The sequence below is a fragment of the Piliocolobus tephrosceles genome, chromosome 3, assembly GCF_002776525.5.
Source record: "Piliocolobus tephrosceles isolate RC106 chromosome 3, ASM277652v3, whole genome shotgun sequence".
In the NCBI taxonomy this organism is placed as follows: Eukaryota; Metazoa; Chordata; class Mammalia; order Primates; family Cercopithecidae; genus Piliocolobus; species Piliocolobus tephrosceles.
In genome coordinates, this window is record NC_045436.1 from 126,448,528 (window position 1) to 126,474,680 (window position 26,153).

The following is a 26,153-nucleotide window of genomic DNA, read 5'->3' on the forward strand; positions in this document are numbered from 1 at the left end:
AGGTGCACCCCACCATGCCCGGCTAATTTTTGCATTTTTAGTAGAAACAGGGTTTCACTATATTGGCCAAGCTGGTCTCAAACTCCTGACCTCGTGATCCGCCTGCCTTGTCCTCCCAAAGTTCTGGGATTACAGGCACCGTGTCCAGCAGGGAACTGTTTTTAAAAAATTTCATGTGTGAGATGATGTGATATGTGCCTCCGTGGAGCTTAGTGCTTTACTTTGTAGAGGAAAGGTAGCAGCTGAGCCTTAAAGGAATAAGTGTGCAGGTTTTTCAGGAATGAAACAAGGTGGAAAAGGACATTCCAGGTGGAAAAATATATGCTCTTTGGGAAACTTCAAGTTTTTTTGAACTGGGGTCTACTGGACTGGGGAGGTGTATTTAATGAAAGTGGAAAAGTAAACCAGATCATAAACTCCCTTGTCTATCATCTATGGGTGCTGGAAAATCAATGAGAATATTAAAAGAGGAGATAGATGATGAGCACATTTGAGTTTTGGAATGATATTTCTGGCAGGAACATGGAAGATGAATTTGAGAGAGTAATGGAGTGATGGTGAGGAAGCTATTGCAATAATTCAAGTGAGAGACTGTGGGGGCCTAGACAAAGGCATAACAGAATGGACCGAGATGGGTAACAATGAGACTGGGGTGTATTGACAGTAATCCCTGAGGGCTTCAGAAAATTTCTTTTCCAATTGTCACAGACAAATAATGACACATTTCTGCAGAGCAAAGTGCTTTCAAATAAAATGTTTCACTAATCTTCAAAACAAAGTTCTGCAGTAGGGGGCTATTATTATTTTTCTTTTAGAAGTAAAGGAACTGAGACCTAGAACTAAGGAAACAGAGCTAAGAAAGAAGGTGGCTCCCAACTGTTCTCTGATTCCAGAATCACAGAAAACTTCACAAATAAATATTCTCCCTCTTTTTCTTAAAGAAAATGAATATTTTTGAATGTTTTTAAATATTTTGCTGGAAAAAAGTGTTTTTTTTATAAAAATCAAGATACTCTTTGGTCTTCCCACCCACCATTTCCTATACCACGGAATATGAAATGATATACCCATATCAGAACTTTCTAAAAAAAACTTTTTTCTTTGAAGTATTCAAATCAATAATACCCAAGGAGAAAGTCCCTGAGAATGCGAGGTGACATATATTGTGAATTTCTCTTATTTACATATTTTAGAGAATAATGCAAACGTGACAAGGATTCATTTACAAATATCAATGTATGCAACAATAAGAAAATCAGATACCTTTGCTTAAGCAAAATAAATAATAATATGGTTACCATGTGAAGATATTATGAATTATATCAGTAATAAATTAGGCAAAGAAGGCCGAGCGCAGTGGTTCATGCCTGTACTCCCAGAAATTTGGTAAGCTGAGGCTGGCGGATCACCTGAGGTCAGGAGTTTGAGACCAGCCTGGCCAACATGGCGAAACCTGTCTACTAAAAATACAAAAAAAAAAAAAAAAAAAATTAGCTGGGCATGGTGGTGGGCGCCTGTAATCCCAGCTATTTAGGAAGCTGAGGAAGGAGAATCTCTTGAACCCTGGAGGTAGAGGGTGAGCCGAGATCATGCCGCTGCACTCCAGCCTGGGCGACAGACTGAGATACCATCTCAAAAAAAAAAAAAAAAAAAAAAAGGAAAAGAAATATTGAGTTCTTATCTATCCCCTAGAGGAAACAATGCAAGATTGTTCTCTGGTGGATGCATGAGTGCTAGGTTGACTCCTGCAGCGTGGTCCCCAACACGCTTTGACCATCAGAGGACAACTACAATGGCTGATAAAAAGGAGAGTCAAACATTCTCTTTTGTAACATGTTAGGTCGTTTCCATGATAAGCTTCTAATATAGAAGTCCTGGACCTCATTTTCTGCAATCAATATCTGATGGTTGGTGATATGCGCATGAGACTAACTCCCAGCAATCAAGTAATCCCCTCTGGACTGCTGCATAGAAAAGCTGAGCCTCTAGAGTAGCCTGAACATCTACAGCCTAACTTTACCTTGACCCAGAGACTATGAGGGCAAAACGCAGATCTCACAGGTTACCTGTCACTTAATCAGGTTACATTTTTAAACTGGAAAATACATAGCTTTAAATTGTAATTTAGTTGAGTTCAGAATTTAGTCAAATGTCAAGTAATAAAATATGTTGTAATGAAAACAAAGAAACAGGAAAGATGGAAGAAAGAAAGAAAGAGAAAGGAAAGAAAAGAAAAGAAAAGAAAAAAGAAAAGAGAAAAGAAAAGAAAATAGAGGCAAGAAGGGAGGGAGGGAGGGAGGAAGGAAAATGAAAAGAACACTAGAAAATAAAGCCAAAGTAACACAACAGTTTTAACTCAGTGCTTTAGCACAGACTTACCTATAGTTCCTGCAGGGCATGGCTGCTTTGCTATCTGTCCTTGACGGGTCTTAAACCACATGATTTCTCGGGCTTCCACAGGCTCACAGCTCTCTTCGAGAGCTGGGATTTGAGACGATGCTGATGGAAGGTGTGTGGTCATGTCATCAAGCACCTCAACAGCTGGAGATGGGGTGCTAGTACTCCGGTTTCTTCTTCCTGACACTGACGGAGTGGTACTCCTTCCTGGGCTCAAAGTTGTGGTCCGAAGGGTGGTACTGCTGGTCGTGCTTCCCATGCCAAGGGGTCCTGTGGTAGAGATATCTGAAATAAAATTAGAAAGAAAACACCTACATTGCTTGTTCACAGTAGGACCTCAAGATGTCCTAACACTTTAGAAATTATTTTTATTTGACAGTTGAAAGGGCTTTAAAGCTCTAGAAGTCCTCATCCTGATTTTCATTTTAAACATGACAAAAATAAGCCAATACCAAGGTATCAGGGTGCCACTTGAGTATCAAAGCAACCAACTGATCACTGCCAAACACAGGCTTTTTAATGGTTCTTCGAAACTCAAATCCTAGAAAACAAAATTACAGCACAACTCAACTCTTCATTCATAAGCTTCTTAATGCTCCCCAGACTTTTTGACAATTGGAGGATTAAAACTTTAAGCCCTCTCCTTAGAATTATCAAACTTTGTATAGAAGAGGGAACTATATAAAATTTTATTTTCACATGAAGTATAATATGGATTTCTATATATGCAGCAAACAGGGGAGAGGCAAAAAAAAAAAAACAAAAACAAAAACAAAAAACAAACAAAAAACCAGGAAACAGAAATTAAACTGCTGACAAGCTAAAAAAACAAAGAGCAATTCTGAATATCGTCTCCTTAATCACAAACTGGAGTAGCTTAGTGATCTACTTGATTGCTCTTAGAATAGACTCACCTTCACACAATTTTCAAATTTGATTTTTATTAATATACAGTATAAGTAGTTTCCAAATGGTTACAACCCTAAATTATCCTCTAACAAGATTTTTTGAATGGGAAAGTGTATTCCAAGTTCCAAATAAAGGTAGTTAGGTTCTTTGTCAGGTAATTGAACCTATGTTTCCAAGGAATAGGCATACTATGGAAATAACCACTGCAAAAAATCATCTTTTTGGGAAAATACATTCATATTCTCAACATGGGAATGCAAGAGTATGCTTGTCCTTCCTGTACACAGACTGCATTCCTAGCTGTAAGATTAGAAACTACTGCTAACCTCACTTACTGGCAATAAACTGTAGGGATATTGACTCTAGTCTGATTCAAGATCACTCATGTTGAAGGAGATGTAGGGCATTCTGATATGAGCCTCTAGCTGTTTGTAATTCATTTTCTACTTCCCTTAAAATATCTTCACCTCTGCTACCCCAAGGAAGTTCCAGGTTCATCACAATGTATTTGGTGTATATAAAGCTTCCAAAGAAATAGGATAGAGATGGTGAAGGGATGGGATGTTTTTGAACATTTAATCACTGACACTGCAGTCTTTTCTGAAGTGATGCTTTTTATTATGCCATTTGCCTCTTTCTTCAATTTTCCCTCCCACTCTTCTCAGCTCTCCTCCTCTTTCTCTCATGGTCCCTTTCCATATGAATGGTAATGTTCAGAACTGCATCTACTCAAAGTTCATATAAGAAGGCAGAGTGTCTTATTTTCCCTCCTTCTTCCACATATACTATAGCTCACAAATAACCAAGTCTTTTTGATTCTGTCTCATGCCTTTCTTTGAAATCCACCTATTTTTTTCTTTCTAATCACCACTACCTATGTTCAGCTCCCCATCATCAACTTTTTGTTAATGAAAGCAGTAGCAGAGCAAAATGGCAATACAGTTATTTCAATATTTACTTTTGCCAAATCAAAGCTCATGACTCAAAAAATAAAGTTGACACTAAACATATAACACAATCCCAACATAACATTTAATAACATATTTCAAAATACTAAGTGCAATTGAAAGCTTACAACTATACACAATAAAAATGACTCTAATATTTATAATTTGCATATATAATCAATCAAATGTTTTAAAAAGAAAACATTACCTACAATCAAGAAAATTGAATAACTTAAAAACTAAAGCTTTAGAAAGTATTAGCTTAAAAAAAAAAAAAAAAAAAGTGTGTCAGTGGTGTCACTGCTAAGATGTAAGAACATTTTGTGCTGATTTTTCCAGCTGACAGAAAAATCCTTTTTGACATCATACTACTTGGGAAATGCGACAGTTTAAATGTGTCCCACAAACTTCATGTGTTAGAAACTTCATCCCCAGTGCAAGAGTGTTGAAAAGTGGAACTTTTATGAGGGAATTAAGACCTGAGGGCTCTGCCCTCCTGAATGGATTAACACCATTATTGTGGGAGAGGGCTAGTTATCTAGGAAATGGGTTTCTGATAAGAGGATGTGTGTGTTTGGTCCCCTCCCATCTGTCTCCACCCCTCCCACAAACTGTATGCGCTCTTGCTCTTCTGCCTTCTGCCATGGGATCATGCAGCAAGAAGAATTTTGCCAGTTGTGGGGTCCTTCACCTTGAACTTCTCAGCCTCTAGAACTATAAGAAACGATTCTGTCTTTTATAAATTACCTGGTCTTGGGTATTGTTACCATAGTAGAAAATGAACTAAGATAGGGAAGTAGTAAAGCAACAGTTAAAAGCTAGCTCCAACTATTTTCTCTAACTATTAAAGTTGGAATTATCCTTTAATTCAAATAATGCCAGCTCTCATTTGTACTTCTGAAGGGACGGTTTTGAGCAACTTTTAATTTTTTGACAGGGACTATAATCTTTTCATTGATAATGAGCTACAGTTTTTGTTTCAAACAAAGCATTGCTATTTCTTCTTTGTCTTCTTTAGTTTGATCGTGTAAAAATGGAGATTCTTAGCAGTTACCTGTTATTAGTTAAATAATCTCATGCTCAACTTAACTTGTTCAGGAGGCCTCTGAACTAGAGTAAGAATTAATTTTAAAATAGAAGCTCTGTTTTTCAATTGTCTTCTTTCCCTTCTTGAGGATTATGTAGGTACTGACAAATGCTTTCTAAATGAATGCACCTTTCTTCGATTAGATATTTTAATTAGCATATAACTCTCTGGGAGATGAAAAGATTTGTTCAGCAAAATCATTTTCACTATGACAAACTACATAGTTACACACGTAGTGCAAGATTTCTCCAGCCTATTGTCTCAGCTGCACAAATCATGCACAATGGGCCAAGTCACACTACTGCAAGATTTTTGCTGGCTGTGTGGTGTAAGTATTTTAGCATGGGTTTAATAATACATCCTTATCCTCTATTTAAATGATTTATATTTCAGATTTTTAAAGATAATAGAATCAAACCAAACATAATTTAACAACAGCACCAGTACCATATAATGAAAATTAATGTTCTTTCTTTCTTTCTTTTTTCTAAAATTACCCTTTTCAAATCATTCTCTACCTTTTTCCAGAGATACTCTTAGGGTATAAATTGGAATATCTTAGTTTACTGATTAAAGTGCTTAAACAGTTCCAATCTGCCCTTCAAACAAAAGCTGAATTGTTTTCTTCATGTCCAAGCCCTTCATGAGTTTCTCTCTCCAACTCATTATAATGCTTTCTCATCTTTTAAGTATATTATTTAAACCATATAAAATTACCAGTGGTTCCCCAGCTGCGCCCTGTTCTTTCTGCCTCAGGGCCTTTGCACATCCTGTAATGTGTTCTTGCCCCCATTTTCACCTGGCTAACTAACTCCTATTTATCCTTTCGGCTTAGCTTGGATGTTATCTCCATCAAGGAGCCTTTCCAAATTTACCAAGACTGGGTTATACACTAACATGTGTTTTGTCAGGATTCGTTCCTTAGCTTTTAGCATTGTGCCTGACTAGAAGTAAATGAGCTCTCAGGAAAGGGAGATGAACATCAGGATTAGGTCAAGAAGGCAGTGAAGGGTATAGTATCACACAAAAAGAGAAGCATTACAAAAGAAGATAAAGGATAAATGGTAGGACAAGCAAATGGGGTGGTTAAGAGTTTGTACAATTGATAGACTGGAAAATTTATTTCTTAAATGCATTTTACATTGTCCAGGAAATATTCAGGAAGAAAATTAAGCTCCCTTTCCCCCAAATGATCATATCTCAGAACAATCAGATTTAAACTCTTATGAAGCAATAACAATGACACAGTATTTTTTAAAAATTTCAATTTGTTATGAAATACATTGGAAGGACTTAGTTTAATAGACATACTAACGTTAGGGATCAATATAGAACTTATTTTCATGGAATTGTGCCACAGAGAGATGTCTACAAGCAGGGTCATACCATTCCATTTAATTTTAAGCAGAATTAAAATCGATTTTAAAGGCTATCCCTGATCCCCCATACCCACCTTTCCATTCACTGCTATGTAAGACTATCGCAGGCTCTGTTCAATGCCAACTTTTGGCAGAATAAATCCTAGTGATAGACATGCTGTCACCAGTGCCCAAGAAAGGATTCATCTTATTGCTAAATACAAGAGAAAAACAAATCTAGATATGTTGAACAGTCACTGATTGGCAAAGTTCTAGCCCATATTATAGGCTATGAAAGTTTATATTCCAGCAATGGAGAGGTGACATGACACTTTTTTTCAATATATACTGTTATTGAATCCTACCTGATGACATAACTAGCTTAATAAAACTATGTGTTATAAGTGCTTTGTATGGTTGTATATCAGAGAAAAGTTATTGTCTAAAAGAAATTAAGTTTGAGTGACTATTTACATATGACATTTTATTAAAGTTTTGCAATTTTCCTTATTTCGTCACTGTTTTTGTGCTCATTGTGCTTATACGGACTAGTATTTTCATAAAAATAACTAAAAAAAACTCCTTCTTAGCATTTTACCCTCATAATCGTACTTCCAAAAGAAAATTTTAATTCTCCTGTCCTTTGAAATTCACTGTTCATAACTTGTTTCTTTCTTAGAATTTGATTCATTTTGCTTAATTTTTTTCCTTCAGCCTGCCTTGAAAAGTATAAGCATTATTTTGAATGCTAGTATGAGTTATAACTTCTGGAGTACAATAATAGAAAACAGTGAAAATAAACATTTGTAAAGTTCTTTACATTTTGCAATTATTATTATTATTTATTTTTTTTTAGACGGACTCTCACTCTGTTGCCAGGCTGGAGTGCAGTGGTGCAGTCTTGGCTCACTGAAACAACCGCCTCCCGGGTCCAAGTGATTCTCCTGCCTCATCCTCCCGAGCAGCTGAGACTACGTGCCACCACGCCCAGCTAATTTTTGTACTTTTAGTAGAGACTGGTTTTTACCATGTTGGCCAGGATGGTCTTGATCTCTTGACCTTGTGATCTGCCCTCCTCAGCCTCCCAAAGTGTTGGGATTACAAGTGTGAGCCACAACATCTGGCTCATTTTGCAATATTTTAAAGTTACTATCATCTCATTTAATTCAGACCAAAAAAAGTGTAATTATTACTATATATTCCTAGTTTTAAAAATGAGAAAATATAGGCTCAACTAGTAAGTGTCTTGTTTTTCTAAGACCAGCCGAGCGGGCGCAAAAGAACCAGCGGGTAGGCAAGTGTAACAGCAAAACTGCACGTTTATTTTGGTAACCTAAGGTGTGCGGGAGAAGTCTGTCGGCCTCCGGGGAAGGAGGCCGGCAGAGTCCCCCCGTGGGGCTCTCGGACGGACTTCCCACAGTCCCGACATCCCGACAGGAGTGCGGCTGCAAGAAGGCCGCCGGGCTGTGAGAAGGTCGCGTGGCTCAATGGCGGAGAGCGGCTTTTCTAGGAGTGGGAGGGCAATAGGTGGGGCATGGGCGTGTCAGGGGCGTTCCGCAGGTGCGACCAGGTAAATCTTGGTCTCTTCAAATTGACGTCACCTGGCGCATGCCCAGTTGGTCTGCACCTTCCCGGGCGCTGGCTGCATTTTCGCGCGCGCGGGAAGAGTTGGTGGTGAAGAAGAACCCAGAAGTGCACCATCTTGCCTCGGTTCGTCCAAACAGTAAGTGCATTATAATCATACAAGTAGTAACTAAACAGGGATTCTCTGACTCTATATTCCATGTTTTTAATACTGTGCTATTAAAAATGTCATTCTCAATGATTTCATGATTATGAATAATTATAAGTCTTCCTTAACACTTTAAGAAGAAGCTGAAGGAAATGAAAATAATCTAGTAAAATATTACTATTCTTGATCACAAACATTTTTATTATTTGGGATGGGCATCTTCTAAAAAAAATTAATACTTAAGAGAGAATATAAAATTATACAATCCAAGATAATCTAGGCTGGGCACAGTGGCTCATGCCTGTAATCCCAGCACTTTGGGAGGCTGAGGCGGGCAGATTCCCCTAGGTCAGGGGTTTGAGAGCAGCCTGGCCAACATAGTGAAACCCATCTCTACTAAAAATACAAAAAAAGAAAAAAATAGCCAGGGCATGGTGGTGGGCATCTATAGTCTCAGCTACTCAGGAGGCTGAGACAGGAGAATCGCCTGAACCCAGGAGGTGGAGGTTGCAATGAGCCAAGATTGCCCCACTGCACTACAGCCTGAGCCACAGAGCAGACTCTGTCACAAACAAACAAACAAATAAACAAACGTAGTCTAAACTGCACAAGAGAAGAAAGATTTACCTTCTACTCATAAAATGCATTCATTTTCTTTTTTATCCTCCTTCATGTTTTCCTTTGCTCTCTAAATATGTACCTTCCTTCATGGTTTTCCCTTTACAAATCTTTCTTTTGCTCTAACTTCACTCTAGTAGACAATCCTTTGGCTGACTACAGAAGCATTTCCTTCTCCCCACCCTTCTAGCGTTCATTTACATCCAAAGTCCATTACTGAAGAAACCTCCCCAAGGGCCTAATAGAGGAAATAAGAAATCTGAAACCATAACAATGCTCTCAATAGCTTTTGGCTACTTGTGCAGTGCCCTGGGTAGAAAGAGGAAATTCTGCCTGAGACCCCATAGCTATCAGTTGGTGGCAGCAGATTTGATTACGTCTAGTTTTTAAAAAGAAGCATTCATATTATCAGTCATGAAATTATCCAGTTCTCTTCGGAATTCATTTTAATACTTGGCTCCATGGCCTCCTGAGATAGTGAAACTCCACAGACTATCAGCAATATGAAAGTATATTTATTTTTGTAATTGGATCCATTTATATTTTCTAGTTCTCTCATGGCTAGGAGATTGAGGAAGCTGTTTTAATAAACATAAAATTGTAGTGGCTATATCATGTAAGATTTTGGGGGGCATTTATTTGTATTATCTGGTGCATATTTAGCCCCTACCATGCCAGAAACTGTGCTGAATGTTTTACCTGTGTACTCTCTAATTTAGTACTCCCAGCAACTTTTTGGTAAGCATACTCATCTTCATTTCAGAGATGAAATAGGTTAAATTAAATAATTTGCCCAAGTTTACATAGCTGGCAATTGATAGGACCACGATTCTAATCCAGGTCTATTAAAATCTCTCCCTGTCCACTAGGCCAATGCTGTTGAAACTTTAACACATATGTAAACATATGTAAACATTTTAATGGATTTGGAAATTAATTTGTCCCAAATACTGCTCCCGTAGGCTTTTATAGGCTTTACTATGGTCCAGACCTGCTGAGAACTTACTGTGCACTTATTATGGACCAGGCAATATTCTGAACACTTTACAAGGACTAACCCATTTCATTAGAACAACAAATCTGTTAGAAGGCGCTATTAATTATCATTATTTTACAGATGGCAAAACTGAGTCACCAAGAGATTCAGTAATTCTCCAAAGGTTACAAATTCATAAGTAGAACAACGAAACAACACGTGCACTGTTAAGGAGACCCACCGGTTTTTTTTTGTTTTTTGTTTTTTTTTTTGAGGAATTTCGCTCTTGTTGCCCAGGCTGGAATGCAATGGCACGATGTCAGCTCACCACAACCGACGCCTCCAGGGTTCAAGCGATTCTCCTGCTTCCGCCTCCTGAGTAGCTGGGATTACAGGCATGCACCATCACGCCCGGCTAGTTTTGTATTTTTAGTAGAGACGGGGTTTCACCATGTTCTTCAGGCTGTTCTCGAACTCCTGACCTCAAGTAATCCACCCGTCTAGACCTCCCAAAGTCATGGGATTGCATGCGTGAGTCACGGTGCCCGGCCAGGCTGTTTTTTTACGGATCAAGTTCAGGTTCTTAATATTCCAAGTTATTACAGTTAAGAGTTGGGTCTTGGCCGGGAGCGGTGGCTCACGCCTATAATCCCAGCACTTTGGGAGGCCGACCGGGGCGGATCACCTGAGGTCAGGCGTTCCAGACTTGGCTGGCCAACATGGCGAAAGCCTGTCTCTACCAAAAACAAACAAAAATTAGCGGAGCGTGGTGGCAGGCGCCTGTAATCCCAGCTACTCCAGAGGCTGAGGATTGAACCCGGCGGGCAGAGGTTTCAATGCGCCGAGATCGCACCATTGCACTCCAGCCTGGGTGACAAAGGGAGACTCTGTCTTAAAAAATAAATAAATTAATAATAATAATAATAATAATAATAATAATAGAAAGCAGCCTGCTCACTGCAGTTGACAGTAGAGGAAGTAATCTTTACAGAGCTAATTTATTTTTGTTTATGGCATTTTAAATCCCCTAAGTAAGGGTTCAGGACCACCTAAGGAAAAACTGTTGATTCCACAAAGCTTGCTATAGTATTCAGCATACAAATAAGGCAATAAATAATGAACAAACAATAGTGTGAAATAAACTCTCGCATTTCTTGAGCATTTATTATGCACCAAGCAATGTTCTAATGCTCTAGATGCATAACTGAGGCACGGAGAGGTTAAATAAATTTCCCAATCTCATAGCATTCACAAGTGGTAGAGCCAGAATTTTAATGCAGGTAGTTTGACTCAAGAACCCATACGTACCCATATTTTCTGATGAACTGATAAAGGTTTGAAGTCATTTTTAAAAAGTGTCAGAATATGGCATATGTTATATGCTTGTGAGAGAGCTCAGCTCTGGGAATTATAAGATTAATTTATTCCATCCATATTTATTAATCAACTATCATGTGACAGGTATTATATTGGGAATAAAATGTTGAATAATAATTGTTATGTTCCTTGCTCTCATGGAAACCTTCTCTAAAAAGCCTTATAGAAAAAGCTACCAAAGAAAATAGAAAATACAAAGAGGAGAAATATACAAACTCTGTTCATTCAGCCTATATTTATTGATATTTGTCTTGCATTACACATTGTGCTGGGCATCAGGGATTCAGAGATGAAGCAAAGAGTACTACTCTTAAGAAGATTGAATAAACTGTATCTTATGGATGCTACAACATCATCAATTATTCTATGTACCACTTAGAAAGAAAAAACAAAATCTCTGTCAATTTAACTCTGACGTGTCTTCAATGGTTAAGCACATCCCAACTCATGAGATGTTAAAGGGTAAAATAATGAGACTATTCGAATTAATGAAAGACTGTAGTAGTAACAGACATATCTCCTTACAATATAATGAAATAAACATTCCATCATTTAAAAGCGATGTAACCTTGGACAAATTGTAATGCCTCTCTGTGCCTTAGATTTTTTTCACCTGATAAACACAGATAATAATATATTTGCATTTATTTGAGGAGAAAAATGGAAATATGCATTTAAAGTACCTAGCAAAGTATATGGCAGAGAAAAAATAGCTTAATAAATGTTTTCTATTAGTAGCAATATTGTTATTTATTCCTTAACTCAACCAAGAATTATTGATTGCTTACCACATGCCAACTACTATCCTAAGTGCTGGGGATACAGAAGTAAACCATGAAAACAACAAAAAATAAAAATAGCCGGGCGCGGTGGCTCAAGCCTGTAATCCCAGCACTTTGGGAGGCCGAGACGGGCGGATCACGAGGTCAGGAGATCGAGACCATCCTGGCTAACACGGTGAAACCCCGTCTCTACTAAAAATACAAAAAAACTAGCTGGGCGAGGTGGCGGGCGCCTGTAGTCTCAGCTACTCGGGAGGCTGAGGCAGGAGAATGGCGTAAACCCCGGAGGCGGAGCTTGCAGTGAGCTGAGATCCGGCCACTGCACTCCAGTCCGGGCGACAGAGCAAGACTCTGCCTCAAAAAAGAAAAAAAAAAAAAAAAAAAAAAAAAAAAAAAAAAAAAAAAAATAAAAAAATAAAAAAATAAAAATATCTGACCTCATAGAGCTTATATTAGTAGGAGATACAGACAGTAAATAGGATAAAAGAAAAAACATGCATTAGATATTAAGAAGTGTTAAGGATAAGAAGAAGAAGAAAAGCAGAGGTCGAGACCATCCTGGCTAACACGGTGAAACCCCGTCTCTACTAAAAAATACAAAAAACTAGCCGGGCGAGGTGGTGGGCGCCTGTAGTCCCAGCTACCTGGGAGGCTGAGGCAGGAGAATGGCGTAAACCCGGGAGGCGGAGCTTGTAGTGAGCTGAGATCCGGCCACTGCACTCCAGCCTGGGCGACAGAGCCAGACTCCGTCTCAAAAAAAAAAAAAAAAAAAAAAAAAAGAAAAGCAGAGGAGGGGGATACGCTGTATTGGGGGAGGGGAATTGCAGGATTTTTTGTTTTGTTTTGTTTTTTGAGACAGAGTCTCGCTCTGATGCCCAGACTGGAAGACAGTGGCACAATCTCAGCTCACTGCAACCTCTGCCTCCTGCGTTCAAGTGATTCTCCTGACTCAGTCTCCCCAGTAGCTGGGTTTACAGGTACCTGCCACTATGCCCGGCTAATTTGTGTGTGTGTGTGTGTGTATTCTGTATTTTTAGTAGAGACAGGGTTTCACCATGTTGGTCAGGCTGGTCTTGAACTCCTGACCTCAATCAATCCACCACCTCAGCTTCCCAAAGTGCTGGGATTATAAGCGTGAGCCACCATGCTCAGTTGCAAGTATTAACTGGATGTCAAGCATAGCCTGACTGTTAAGATGACAATAAAGATTTTGATAAAAGCAGCAAAATGAGAGATGTAAATAACTTTTTAAGCAGTGGGAATAGCATCTGCAAAGGGCTAGACATAGTGAGGTAGCAATGTGGCTGGAGCATAGCATGTGAGTCATATGAAAGGCAGTATGAAATGAGGACAGAGAGATGATGAGGACTACAGCATATGGGTGTTGACAGGCTATGGTGAGAACTTTGGCATTTACTCTGGGTGGTGTGGGAAGCCACTGGAAGGTTTTCAGCAGAGAAATGATGTGATAAAACTTTCGCTTAATAGTATCACTTGAGTTGTTGTGTTGAAGAGTGATTGAATGAGAGGGGAGTCAGTGTACCTATTTGGCTAAACATCTGTGGTGGTAATGGTGATAATGACAATTAGAATGATATGGATATAAACATACATAATACAGCATGGGGGTGTGAGAGAGGTGGCGGTGGCTTTTGAGTATGGATACCATGATCCTTACTGGCACGTGGTAGCCCTTCAGTCATTGTTGGCTGAATTAAACTAATGTTCGCGTCTTCATTGTAGTGAAATGAATTTGCTCTTCTTATACAAATTCTTCTATAGCTCCATTTCAATTATTATTACTTGTTTAAACTTGAAACAATCAAATAAATATACTGACCCCAAGCAGTATGAAAAATGTTAATACAGTTATGTTAGTGTTCTCATTACTGTGAAATTGCTAAAAGTTGTAATTGATGGGAATGTCAAATAAACTTTGGGAGTGCGAAAAACATAAAAACAAATAAATAAACTGGGAGATTCAGTTCAACTGAATCAGAGTTGATTGATTTTTCAGTGAACAACAAAACATACCAAGGGCATAAGTAGTTGAATTGGTATAGATTTAGAGTCATTTCCTAGGGCTAGCCTCAATATTGTATTTTACTTCTCGAGTTTTGACATTATTGTTACCTAGTTACTGAAGTTATTGCCTAATATTTCTAGAGACACTTTTTTTTTTTTTTTTTTTTTTTTAATACGGAGTCTTGCTCTTTCACCCAGGCTAGAGTGCAGTGGTCAGATCTCAGTTCACAGCAAGCTCTGCCTCCTGGGTTCACGCCATTCTCCTGCCTCAGCCTCCCGAGTAACTGGGACTACAGGCGCCCGCCACCTCGCCTGGCTAGTTTTTTGTATTTTTTTAGTAGAGATGGGGTTTTACCCTGTTAGCCAGGATGGTCTCGATCTCCTGACCTCATGATCTGCCCGTCTCGGCCTCCCAAAGTGCTGGGATTACAGACTTGAGCCACTGCACCCGGCCGAGACACATATTTTTATATTAACTTGTGAATTATAATTTAAGTATGATGATAAAGGGATACCAGAATATAAATGCTGTGGAAGATTTAGTTATGAATAAGTATAAAGTTAAAATAAATTCAAGAAAAATAAAATTAGCCAAGCGAGGTGGCTCACACCTGTATTCCCAGCACTTTGGGAGGCCAAGGCAGGGAGATCACCTGAGGTCAGGAGTTCGTCTTGACCAGCCTGGCCAACATGGTGAAACCCTGTCTCTACTAAAATACAAAAACTAGCCGGCCATAGTGGCATGCATCTGCAATCCCAGCTACTTGCGAGGCTGAGGCAGGAGAATTGCTTGAGCCTGGGTGGTGGAGGTTGCAGTGAGCCAAGATTGTGCCACTGCACTCCAGCATGGGCAACAGAGCTAGACTCTGTTTCCAAAAAAAAAGAAAAAGAAAATTATCCTCTATGTTTGGAAATAGAAAATTTAAAGTGAACTGTAAAAACAAGCCTCTAATTTAAGCTTCAAGATTTTTTTCTTTTTAAGAATGCACTTTTGGTAACTTTGATCTATTGCAGATGCTTAGAGAATAAATATGCATTTGTCGTCGTTACATATGTGTTCATTTCTAAGTCAGATAAAATGTAAGACCTTATTTTGATTATTTGTTTTGTTGTTTATATTTAGAGTCTGGAAGACAAAGAAGATTGTATTACTTTTCAAGTACCATATCATAAAATATGTCTTTAAAAAAATTAGTATTGATTTTTCATCAAATAAACATAAGGATGAAACAAACACGAGATCCAACTAGGTGCTATAATGGGAATACATGGTTGAGTAAAACAAGGCCCCTTTCCTCAAAGAGTTTAAAATTAGACTCCTCAAGGAGTCATCGTGGGTTGTAGAGTTAAAGCTTGACTCTTCAATGTGACTATCTAATAATGAGACTCATTGAATTTTCTCTAAGACTGGTGAGGCCATTAAACATTCATTTTTTTCAAGTAATTTAAATAGCAAAAAAGAAAGAGCTGCATAATTGGCATATAAATGATTCTTGAATTCAAGTGAAACCACAAAAATATTGTAAATCTTTCTTTCTTCCTTTCTTTCTTTTTTTTTTTTTTTTTTTTTTGAGACAGAGTCTGGTGCTCCATTCCCCAGGCTCGAGTGCAGTGGTGCAATCTTGGCTCACTGCAAGCTCCGCCTCCCGGGTTCATGCCATTCTCCTGCCTCAGTCTCCCAAGTAGCTGGGACTACAGGCGCCTGCCACCACGCCGGGCTAATTTTTTGTAATTTTAGTAGAGACAGGGTTTCACTGTGTTAGCCAGGTTGGTCTCCATCTCCTGACCTGGTGATCTGCCCACCTTGGCCTCCCAAAGTGCTGGGATTACAGGCGTGAGCCATCACACCTGGCCTATTGTAACTCTTTCTAAATCACTTAATAATCAGTGTACAGAGTATACACTTGATAGATAAATTAAGTCATTCTACCACAACCACATGTAAACTATACAGTTCTTCTTAAGTGCAAGGAAATTTGGCATTCCACTTTGTTTTCCTTATACTACTTGCCTTGTAGTAAGTACTCAGTAGATGCAAAATGGGTGAGTGACAAAATAAATATCTATAATTTATTTTGAAAAGTATATTTTCAGAAGATCTATATATACTACTATGTCTGAATTACACTGTGACTTTGATAAAGTTGGATTAAAGATTTGATGACCCACTCCAGACTAAATTTTATAACAAAACTTAATATGAGTTTTAAATTTTAACTTGCATATTTTTAGTCACTAATTCATAATTACTTTCCTCTAGAAATAAAAGAAGGAACAGGAATCACCTATTTGGAACTAATGACTAAGTGGTTGAGTAATCAGGACAATGTATTTTCTGATGATATGGATTTGGAGACAGAATTCTGAATGTTTATCTCTAAGACAAATATTTGCAGTTAGTCTGTAGGTTGAGGACTCAGTAACTTCTCCTCAATCACTTATTTATCACTTTATTTTCTTTCTACTATCATGGCCAACCAAGCCTACCTATCATCTTTTAAATTAATAGAGTAGCTGGGCATGGCACATCATACCTATAACCTCAAGAATTTGGGATGCTGAGGTATGAAGATTGCTTGAGCTCAGGAATTTGAAACCAGCCTGGACAATATAGCAATACCCCCTGTCTGTACTAAAATTTTTTAAAATAATTAGCCAGGTATGGTGGTGCATGTCTGTAGTCCCAGCTATTTGGGAGGCTGAGGTGGGAGGATTTCTTGAGCCCAGGAGTTCAAGGCTGCAGTGAGCTATGATTGTTCCACTGCACTCCAGCCTGGGTGACAGAATGAGACCTGAAGACTTCCCAATTTTGCTTTCTCTTGATTGTTTTCTTTTTAAGAATATGGAGTCTTGCTTTCCACAAGTTCAGGTTAAGTATCCCTAATCTGAAAATTTGAAATTGGAAATGCTCCAAAATCTGATGTCACAAGTGAAAAATTCCACACCTGACCACATGTGATGTGTGCACAAAATTATTAGAGATATTGTATAAAATTACCTTTGGGCTACATGTGTAATGTACATATAAAACATAAATTAATTCCGTGTTTAGACTTGGATCTTATCTCTAAGATATCTCATTATGTATATGCAAATATTCCAAAATCTGAGAAAGTCTGAAATCTGAAACATTTCTGCTCCCAAGCATTTCAGATAAGGGGATATACAACCTGTAGTAATAAATGGGTCAAAGAAGCAGATTGCTTAGGGAAATCTCCCAGAGGATCAATGAGAATTCTTATATTTATTTTAGTAATACCAACACACAATATGTTATTCAGTAACATATAATGTTATTCAGCAATAGTAACATTATAATCAAATTCAGATTATGCCTATATATTGTCAACTCTGTTTCAGGGGAGTTCTAAAGACAGAAAAATATTTCTTCAAATTGTCTTGCCTACTCTATGATATTTCAGTATTTCAGATGATAGAAAATTGGGGCATAAAGGATATAACAATCTTTTCAAAAAAAAAAAAACTTAAAGGGACATATTAAATCGATATTAAAATGTACAATATGAAGAAGATCAAACTATTTTGGAATCATAATTGTAGATGGCCCATAGAATTTAAGAGTCAAAATAATAATAATTTAAGAGTCAATGAGTGATAATGGAATTCCACTCATACCTTAGCCTCTTGGAAGCATAGACTGATCTTCATACAGGGGAATGTCAAGAATTTATGTAAGACTCTGCAGACCAAATTTTACCCCCAAAGCACCACAAAGACAGAGACTGTTGCTGTTTTGCTTGATAACAACTCTCAATGTCTTGAGCAGCATGTGACACAGAAGAGGGGTCAAATAATAGTTGATAAATAAATGAACTCTAACATCAACAACCTTGATTTACTCCAAAATATTAACATTGAGACTCACAAATGTGATCATTCATGTACCCAGAGGAGATCACCTTACTTCATCTTTTGACTGTTTTCACTCTAATATGTCTGTTCTATTACAATGGCTTGTTCAAAAAAAAAAAAAAAAAAAATCAAAATACTTATAGACTTACAGGAATTTGCAAAGATAGTCCAGCTTCCCTCAGTGACAATGACTTTTATAGCTATAGTAATATACAAAACCCAAAAAACCAAACATTGATTACATGATCATTAACTTGACTGCAGACTTTATTCAGTTTTCACCTGTTAGGGGCTCAATTATGCCTCCATTTCCCCAAAATTCATACATTGAAGTTCTAATCTTGAGTACCTCAGAATGTGACTCTATTTGGAGATATAGAGCTTTTATAAAACTAACTAAGGTAAAATGAGGTCACATAGGTGGTCCCTAATCTTATATGATTGATGTCCTTATAAGAAGGGGAGATTAGGACACAGATTACACAGCAAAAGGATGTAGAATCGTCCGTTTCCACACTTCTATAAAGATACTCCCTGAGATTGGGTAAGTTATACCAAATTGGTCTGACTCACAGTTCCACATGGCTAGGGAAGCCTCAGGAAACTTACAAGCACCGTGGAAGGTGAAGGGGAAGCAAGTCATGTCTAGCATGGCAGCAGGCAAGAGAGAGTATCAAGGGGGAACTAACAAGCACTTTTAAAATCATCATCAGGTCTCGTGAGAACTTAGTCACTATCATGAGAACAGCATGGGGGAACTGTTCCTATGATCCAGTCACCTCCCAAGGTAATGGTCATGTACCAGGTCCCTCCCCTGATATGTGGGTATTACAATTTGAGATGAGATTTGAGTGGTGACACAGAGCCAAACCATTATCAGGATGACCATGTAAAGACAAAATGAGACAGTGGTCATCTCCAAACCAAAGACAGAGGCAAGAAACCAAACCTACAGACAGTTGAAGCTTGGACTTTTAGTCTCCAGAATGGTGAGGCAGTAAATTTACGTTGTTTAAGCCAGCCAGTGTCTATTACTTTGTTATGGCAGCCTTAGCAAACTAATACATCACCATTTCAAAAAGTCTCCATTCACGTGTGCATGTGTGTACTTCTCTGCAATTTTATCTCATGTATGGATTTGCATAACCACTTACAATCACATACAACCACATTCAAGATACAAAACAGTTTCATCACTATGAAAGAATTGTGCTGTGCTACTCCTTTGTATTCACACCAACTACTCACTCCTATCCCTATCTCCTGGCAACCACCAAACTGTTCTACATCTCCATAGTTTCACTGTTTCAGGGATGTTATATAAATGAAATCATACAGCATGGAACCTTTTGAGGTAGACTTTTTCACTAAGCATAATGTTTTCAGGTCCACCCATGTTGTGTATAGCAATAGTTAAATTATCTCTCTGCATCATCCCATGATTTCCTACCATCTATCTTTCATCTTGCAGCAGGACTGACCTTTGAAAAATGCAAATTTGATGTTTTCTCACTTTAAAAACTCCCATCAATTTCATCATTTCGGAATCCTCAAACTTGTTGTAAAAAGCCCTCCAATCCATGTTCTGCCAACCTCTCAAAGTTCCACTTGAGCTCCTCACCTTTGCTCTCTCTCTTCTAATCATCCTAGGTTTATCTCCTGTGTCCTTAAAAGGCCCCCCTGCCCTCATCTTCAATGATGTGGATATTTCTTTCTCAAACTCTCTATTGTCTTCTTCCCTCCCAGGCATTTATTTCTCATACTCTCTACTCTCTTCTTCCCTCCTAGGCCCAACTCCCTTTACTTAATTATACCACTAATTCTTTGAATATCTGTGATTTGTAATGATTGTAAGCAGAAAATTAAAAAAAAGAAGAAGAAGAAGAATGCAATTGTCATTTTTGGATTACTTACATTTGTATTCAATATATGGCTATTTTCTAGACATTAATTCAGAAAAAGAATTCAAAATTTCATTCTTGCTGGGAAGCGGTCATATTTTACACCACTAGCCAGGCAGGGCCATGCATCAGGGGAAGAAACAGTTCTTCATGAGTATCAGTTCTTGTATTTTCTTGCTGTGAAACTTTGGGCAAATCCCTAAACTGGACTAAGTGTTGTTCCTTTAAAAAAAAAAAAAAAAAAAAACTGAATAAAACAGACTTATGAATGATATTGTAATATTGAGCACGCAGCAACCCAGCACAGTTTCTGATATATAACAAGTGCTGAATAAATGTTTTAAATATTTGATATACATGTGAAAAGTCATATGAGATATGCAAATAGTGTAAACACATAGAGAAATTATCTAAAAATTATCTAAACCTATTTGATAGTATAATTTCCACATCTCCTAAAAACCAAATTATTAATGAATACAGCTCTTTTTTTCTTTTCTAATTTTTTTTGAGACAGGGTTTCACTATGTTGCCCAGGCTGGTCTCGAACTCTTAGACTCAAAAGATCCTCCCGCCTTGGCCTAAGTGCTGGGATTATAGGCTATAGGCCTAAGCCACTGCACCTAGCCTGAGTACAATTTATGTAAAACAGAAATTCTGATATCTCCTAAAAAAGTGCAAAGTACACTTTCAATCTGACATAATGCAGTATTATCAGTCATCACATATGTTGACCACAGAATATGTCTTATAGTACAAATCAAAAAGATGAAATACTATCTGAAAAGAACTCTAGTTGTTTGTAGACCTCAAAAGAAGGCAATGGATAAAAAAATTCAATGTAATCATAAAACTTGTGTTTAGCAATATTTGTGTCACCTTGCTTAACAATGAATCCATTTAATGTTATCTTTTTAGTATTACCATTTCACTTTTGAAATTAGTTTCCAACACTATGTAGAAATTAAGTTGGCTTATATTACAAGCAAAGGAAAACAGAGTTCAGTATCAAGGAATGAACATTCAGCTTATACTTAAAGTATAATAAACAGGCACTGTTCTCCAGCAAAGATCTAGTAAACAAAATTTATTATAACAAGTCCATTTAAATTTAGGTTGGAGAGAGAGATTCAATACCTATTTTTGTGTTATGTGATTCACATTAACTTATTAGTCTTTCACTATTCCATTTATCCTATTTATAATTATGTATTCCTAATGCAAGACAATTTCCATCTACCACTGGCAATGAAGAAAAATCCAGGATGGCTTTTCCATTCCTCAATCCTCCAACCCTAAATAACGTGGAAAGTCTTTTATAGAGAGAAAGAAAATGAAACAGAAAGAAGAGTGACAAAGTGCAGGTCTACAGATAAAAGGGCACAAATAAAACTAGGCAATTTTGTGTGTTGACTATAAAAGAGCATTTTGATGTTGTTGAAAATATTTTACACAAATGAAAAAGTGGTGATGGTTATCATGTAAAGGGGTTCTGTGGTCTCCCTTTCTCTTAGTTGTCTGAATAATAGTGTGTACATTTTACTAGCAGACTTTTCACATTGAGTCTATCAACTTTAAATAAATAGCAATATTATTTAGATGAAAAAAAAACACATGCAAACAAAAGAGAAGAAAAAACAACTTTTCTAGGGCAGACAAGCTCTAGAGCGGCCCATCTTGCTGATATTCACAGCTTTGTGTAATTCCCACCCCTTGAATGTGGGTGGAGCCTGTACTTGCTTATACCTTATAGAATACGACTAAGGTGGTGGAATGTATATGATTATGCACACTGATTACATTATAGCAAACTCTAACATTAATCTTGTAAGTAGATTTTCCATATGGCTTTGAAGAAACAAGCTGATTTGTTGTGAGCTACCCAAGAAGAGAGCCATGGGACAAGTTGCTGAGACCAGCAGCCAGCAAGAAACTGAAATCCTTAGTTTGACAGTCTACAAGGACCTGAACACTGCCAACAACCACGTGAGCTTGGAAACAGATTCTTCCCCAGTCAAGGTTTCAGATGAGAACTTTGTCCATAGCGGCACTAGGACTGTGAGCTTGTAGAGGACCCAGCTAAGCTGTACCTGGTCTCCTGACTCAGAGAATCTCTGAAATAATAAATGTGTATTGTTTTAAGCCACTAAGTTCGACATAGCATTGTTATTTATCAGTAAGTAACATAAGCCTAATGCTTTTCACAATAGGAAAAGCTTTTAAAATTCAGGATATGATCTGGCTTCATATCTTTATTCAGAGCAAGAGTTCTCAAACATGGTACTAACCGACATTTTAGGCCACACAATTCTTTTCTTGTGTGAATAAGGGTGTAAAGGGTTGTTCTGTGCATTGTAGGATGTTTAGCGGCAGCCATGAACTCTACTCACTAGATGCCAGTAGCACTCGCCACTCCTCATTGTGACAAAAATATCTCTAGAAACTGTCAAATGTCCTTTGGAAGGAAAAATCTCCCATGTTTGAGAAACAATGATTTAGAGGAATTTCTTCATTTACCTCTAATCTGTATTTGTTCAGTGAGAGGGCTACTGCATGCTGATAATGGTCTTAGGATCTTTTAAATATGTAATAATCTAAACATGAAATGGCTGGATGGTTGCTTTTCAATTTGTGAAATGGCTCAAAGGTTGTAAATAAAAGGAAACTGGATGGCTTTCAGAAATACAGATTATGCTTTTTTCAATTTCTAGTGATTCAATGCGTCTAAGACACACTTCCTCAAATCACACATTAATATTTAAAAAGGTTTTATTTTGCTATTTTACTTAAGGAGAACATGCATAACAACATATCAGGAAAGTAATGCAAAGCACAAAATACAAAGCATCTCAATTGCATGCTTGGATTAGCTTAGGGAGGGAAGTTGGAGAGAGAAACAGAAATTGTGAAGGCTTCATGCTTTTTGATTTCAGAGATTATACTGCACAGAAGAAACTCTGTGAGCCTCTTGTTTACTACATTATATTTGCCTTTCAACGATGTTCAATGCCCCCAGTGTCCAGTTGCTTTCTGAGTGAGACGTCTGAGAATGAAACTTCTTGCTTCATCGCCACTCCATTCAGTGATCACAAATTATTAGCTTTCACATAAGCGTACCTCATAGATGAGTTCTCAAGTTAAACATTTAAGGAGGAAATCAAGGAAAACAAACAAGCCTGCTCTTTGAAACAAGTTTTATCTTCCCCTTCCTATTTATTATACAGTTAGATTCACATCATTAACATGCAAATCATACAGCACTACAGTGCATTTTAAACAAAGAACTGAAAGAAGGGATTGTAATTTCTTTATTGGTCAATAAAAAGATTTTTCCTTTAAAGGGTAAAATAAACACTAATCAGTTTAGGTTCACAACTTTTGGCCTAAATAATAATTTCAAACCAAATAAAAAAATGCTACTTTTTTCGCCTTGCCCATGAATATTGCTTGTTACCCTGATTTTGGTGTGAAATCTAAATGCTGCTAATTATCAAGGAAAGTTGGGAAAACATACATATTTTTTTCTGTATGGCAAAGTGTTTTATCTTGCCTAAATTTCTTTTTTTTTTTAAACAAGGTTAACATTGAGACTAGAAACTGACTTGAGACTGAATAAGTAAATGTCTGAATTAAACCTGGGGGAGAAAAGTCTCAAATAAAATAATAAACAATTATAAATTAATCCTACAAATTATATATCTTTAGTGTCACCAATACTTCTAACTACTTGATAACATAAACTATTATGGAAAGGGTGGGAGAGTAAAAAAAAAAAAAACAATTTCGGAGACCACTTGTTATGAAAAAAAAAAGGAAGGAAGGAAGGGCGAAAGGAAGAAATGGTATGAAATGGTATGTTGGCAGGCATTATTCTCTACTGCCACTAATGCAACACGACTATCACTTTATTTCCTCGTTCACTTTCCTTCCATCATTCTCTATTTGCCTATACTTAATATGTCTATGTAAGATATTCAGTCACAGGGCTTTTCCCTTCCTTTACTGACTTATTTATCATCACATCCGACACACACTATGATTCAGCCACTAAGAACCACTTGTGATGTCCATACAAACCAGGTTGCTTGGGACCTAAGTGCTATCTGTCAATTCAAGTCTTCACTAAACATACACTATGTGCCAGGCATTTTCTAGAAGCTAGAATTATAGCAAGCTATCAAACAAACAAAAATTCCTCACTTTATAAGGAAGTAGACAATAAATATGAACATAAGTAAAATATTGGGATAGTAGTAAGTATAAAGAATAAATTTTTGACATTTAGATTAGTTATCAAGGCAGGCGTAACTGAAAGGTAACGTTTGAAGGCAATGAGGCAGTGAGCCACACAGATAAACAAGGTAGAGGGGATAGCAAGTGAAAATAACATGCCTCTCTGCATATTTTTTTCTTAGCTTTTTAAAAATGACAGCTTTTTCCGAGATATAATTCACATACCATATAATTCAGCTAAAGTGTACAATTCAATGGTTTTTAGTATATTCATAGAATTGTGCATATAACATAATTTAGAACATTTCATTACCTGAAAAAGAAAGCCCTTACTCAACAGTAGTCATTCCCATGTTCCCCAACCTCCCAGCTCTAGAAAATAACTAATCTACTTTCTATCTTTATGGATTTGCCTGTTCTAGAGATTTCATATAAATGGAATCATACAGTATGTGTCTTTAGTGACTGGCTTATTTCAGTTAGCATGTTGTTTTCAAGGTTCATCCATGTTGTAGCATGAATCAGTACCTCATTTCTTTCGATCACACAATAATATTCCATTAATCTGTTGCTGGAAATTCAGATGATTTCTACATTTCATCTATTATAACTAATTCTGCTATGAGCATTTCTATACACTTTTTTTTTTTTTTTTTTTGAGATGGAGTCATGCTCTGTTGCCCAGGCTGGAGTACAGTGGCGCGGTCTCGGCTCACTGCAAACTCTCTCTCCTGGGTTCATGCCATTCTCCTGCCTCAGCTTCCCGAGTAGCTGGGACTACAGGCACCCGCTACCATGGCTGGCTAATTTTGTATATTTTTTAGTAGAGACGGGGTTTCACCGTGTTAGCCAGGATGGTCTTGATCTCCTGACTTTGTGATCTGCCTGCCTCAGCCTCCCAAACAACTGGTATTACAGGTGTGAGCCACCATGCCCGGCCCCCATGCACACTTTTTTAATGTAGACATATGCTTTTTAATTTCTCTCGGGTATATACCTGGGAGTGGAATTGCTGGGTCATCTGGTAATGCTATGTTTAACCATTTGAGGAACTACCAGATTGTTTTTCAAACCGGCTACAGCATTTAATAATCCCACCAGCTGCGTATAAGTGTTACAATTTCTCCATATTCTGGCCAGCACTTAAAGTTATCTATCATTTTGATTACAGGTTGTCTAATGATTTTGAAGTGGTACCGTATTATAATTTTGATTGTATTTTCCTGATGGCTACTAATATTGACCATCTTTATAAGTGTTTATTGGTTATTTGTTTTTCTTCTTTGGTGAAATGTCTGGTCAGACTCTTTGCTCACTTTTTAATCAGGTTATTTGTCCTTTTATTATGGAGTTGTAAGGATTCTTTCTATATTTTGAATACAAACTCCTTATCAGATATCTGATTTGCAAATCTTTTCTCCAGTTCTGTGGATTGTCCTTTCATTTCATGCCAGTGTCTTTTAAGCACAATTGTTTTTCATTTTGATGAAGTCCAATTTATCTTATTTTTCTGTTGTTGCTTGTGCTGTTGGTGTTAAATCTAAGAAACCATTGCTTAATCCAAGGTCATGAAGATTTACTTCTTTTTTTTTTTTAACAGTTTTATAGTTTTAGCTCTTATGTTTAGATTTATGATATATTTTGAGTTAATTTTTGTGTATAGTATAAGGTATGGGTCCAACCCCATTCACTGGTATGTGGATATCCAGTTGTCTGAGAACCATTTGTTGAAAAGACTACTCTTCTTTCCCTCATTGAGTTGTCATTAACTTCTTGTGTCTGGTGGACACCTTCCATCATCTAAGCAACTCCAGTTTCACTAAACTGTCAACAATTATAGAACTGTGTTGTTTTCAATTTCAACACCACACTGAGTCCCAACAACAGGAATTTCCTTCCTTCCTTCCTTCCTTCCTTCCTTCCTTCCTTCCTTCCTTC

The 26,153-nt window shown here is 37.4% G+C and overlaps 1 protein-coding gene across 7 annotated transcripts in view; it reads right to left on the reverse strand.

Moving 5' to 3' along the window:
* Window positions 1-26,153, reverse strand: part of ADGRL3 (adhesion G protein-coupled receptor L3) — a 902,055-nt gene that overhangs the window by 182,518 nt on the left and 693,384 nt on the right. For 6 of the 7 annotated variants that reach the window (XM_031935344.1, XM_031935342.1, XM_031935341.1 and 3 more), the window contains one exon: window positions 2,380-2,682. In XM_031935344.1, the coding sequence (XP_031791204.1) occupies window positions 2,380-2,682 (303 nt within the window). The remainder of the gene's footprint in view (window positions 1-2,379; window positions 2,683-26,153) is intronic. The other variant, XM_031935343.1, reaches the window with a different exon arrangement.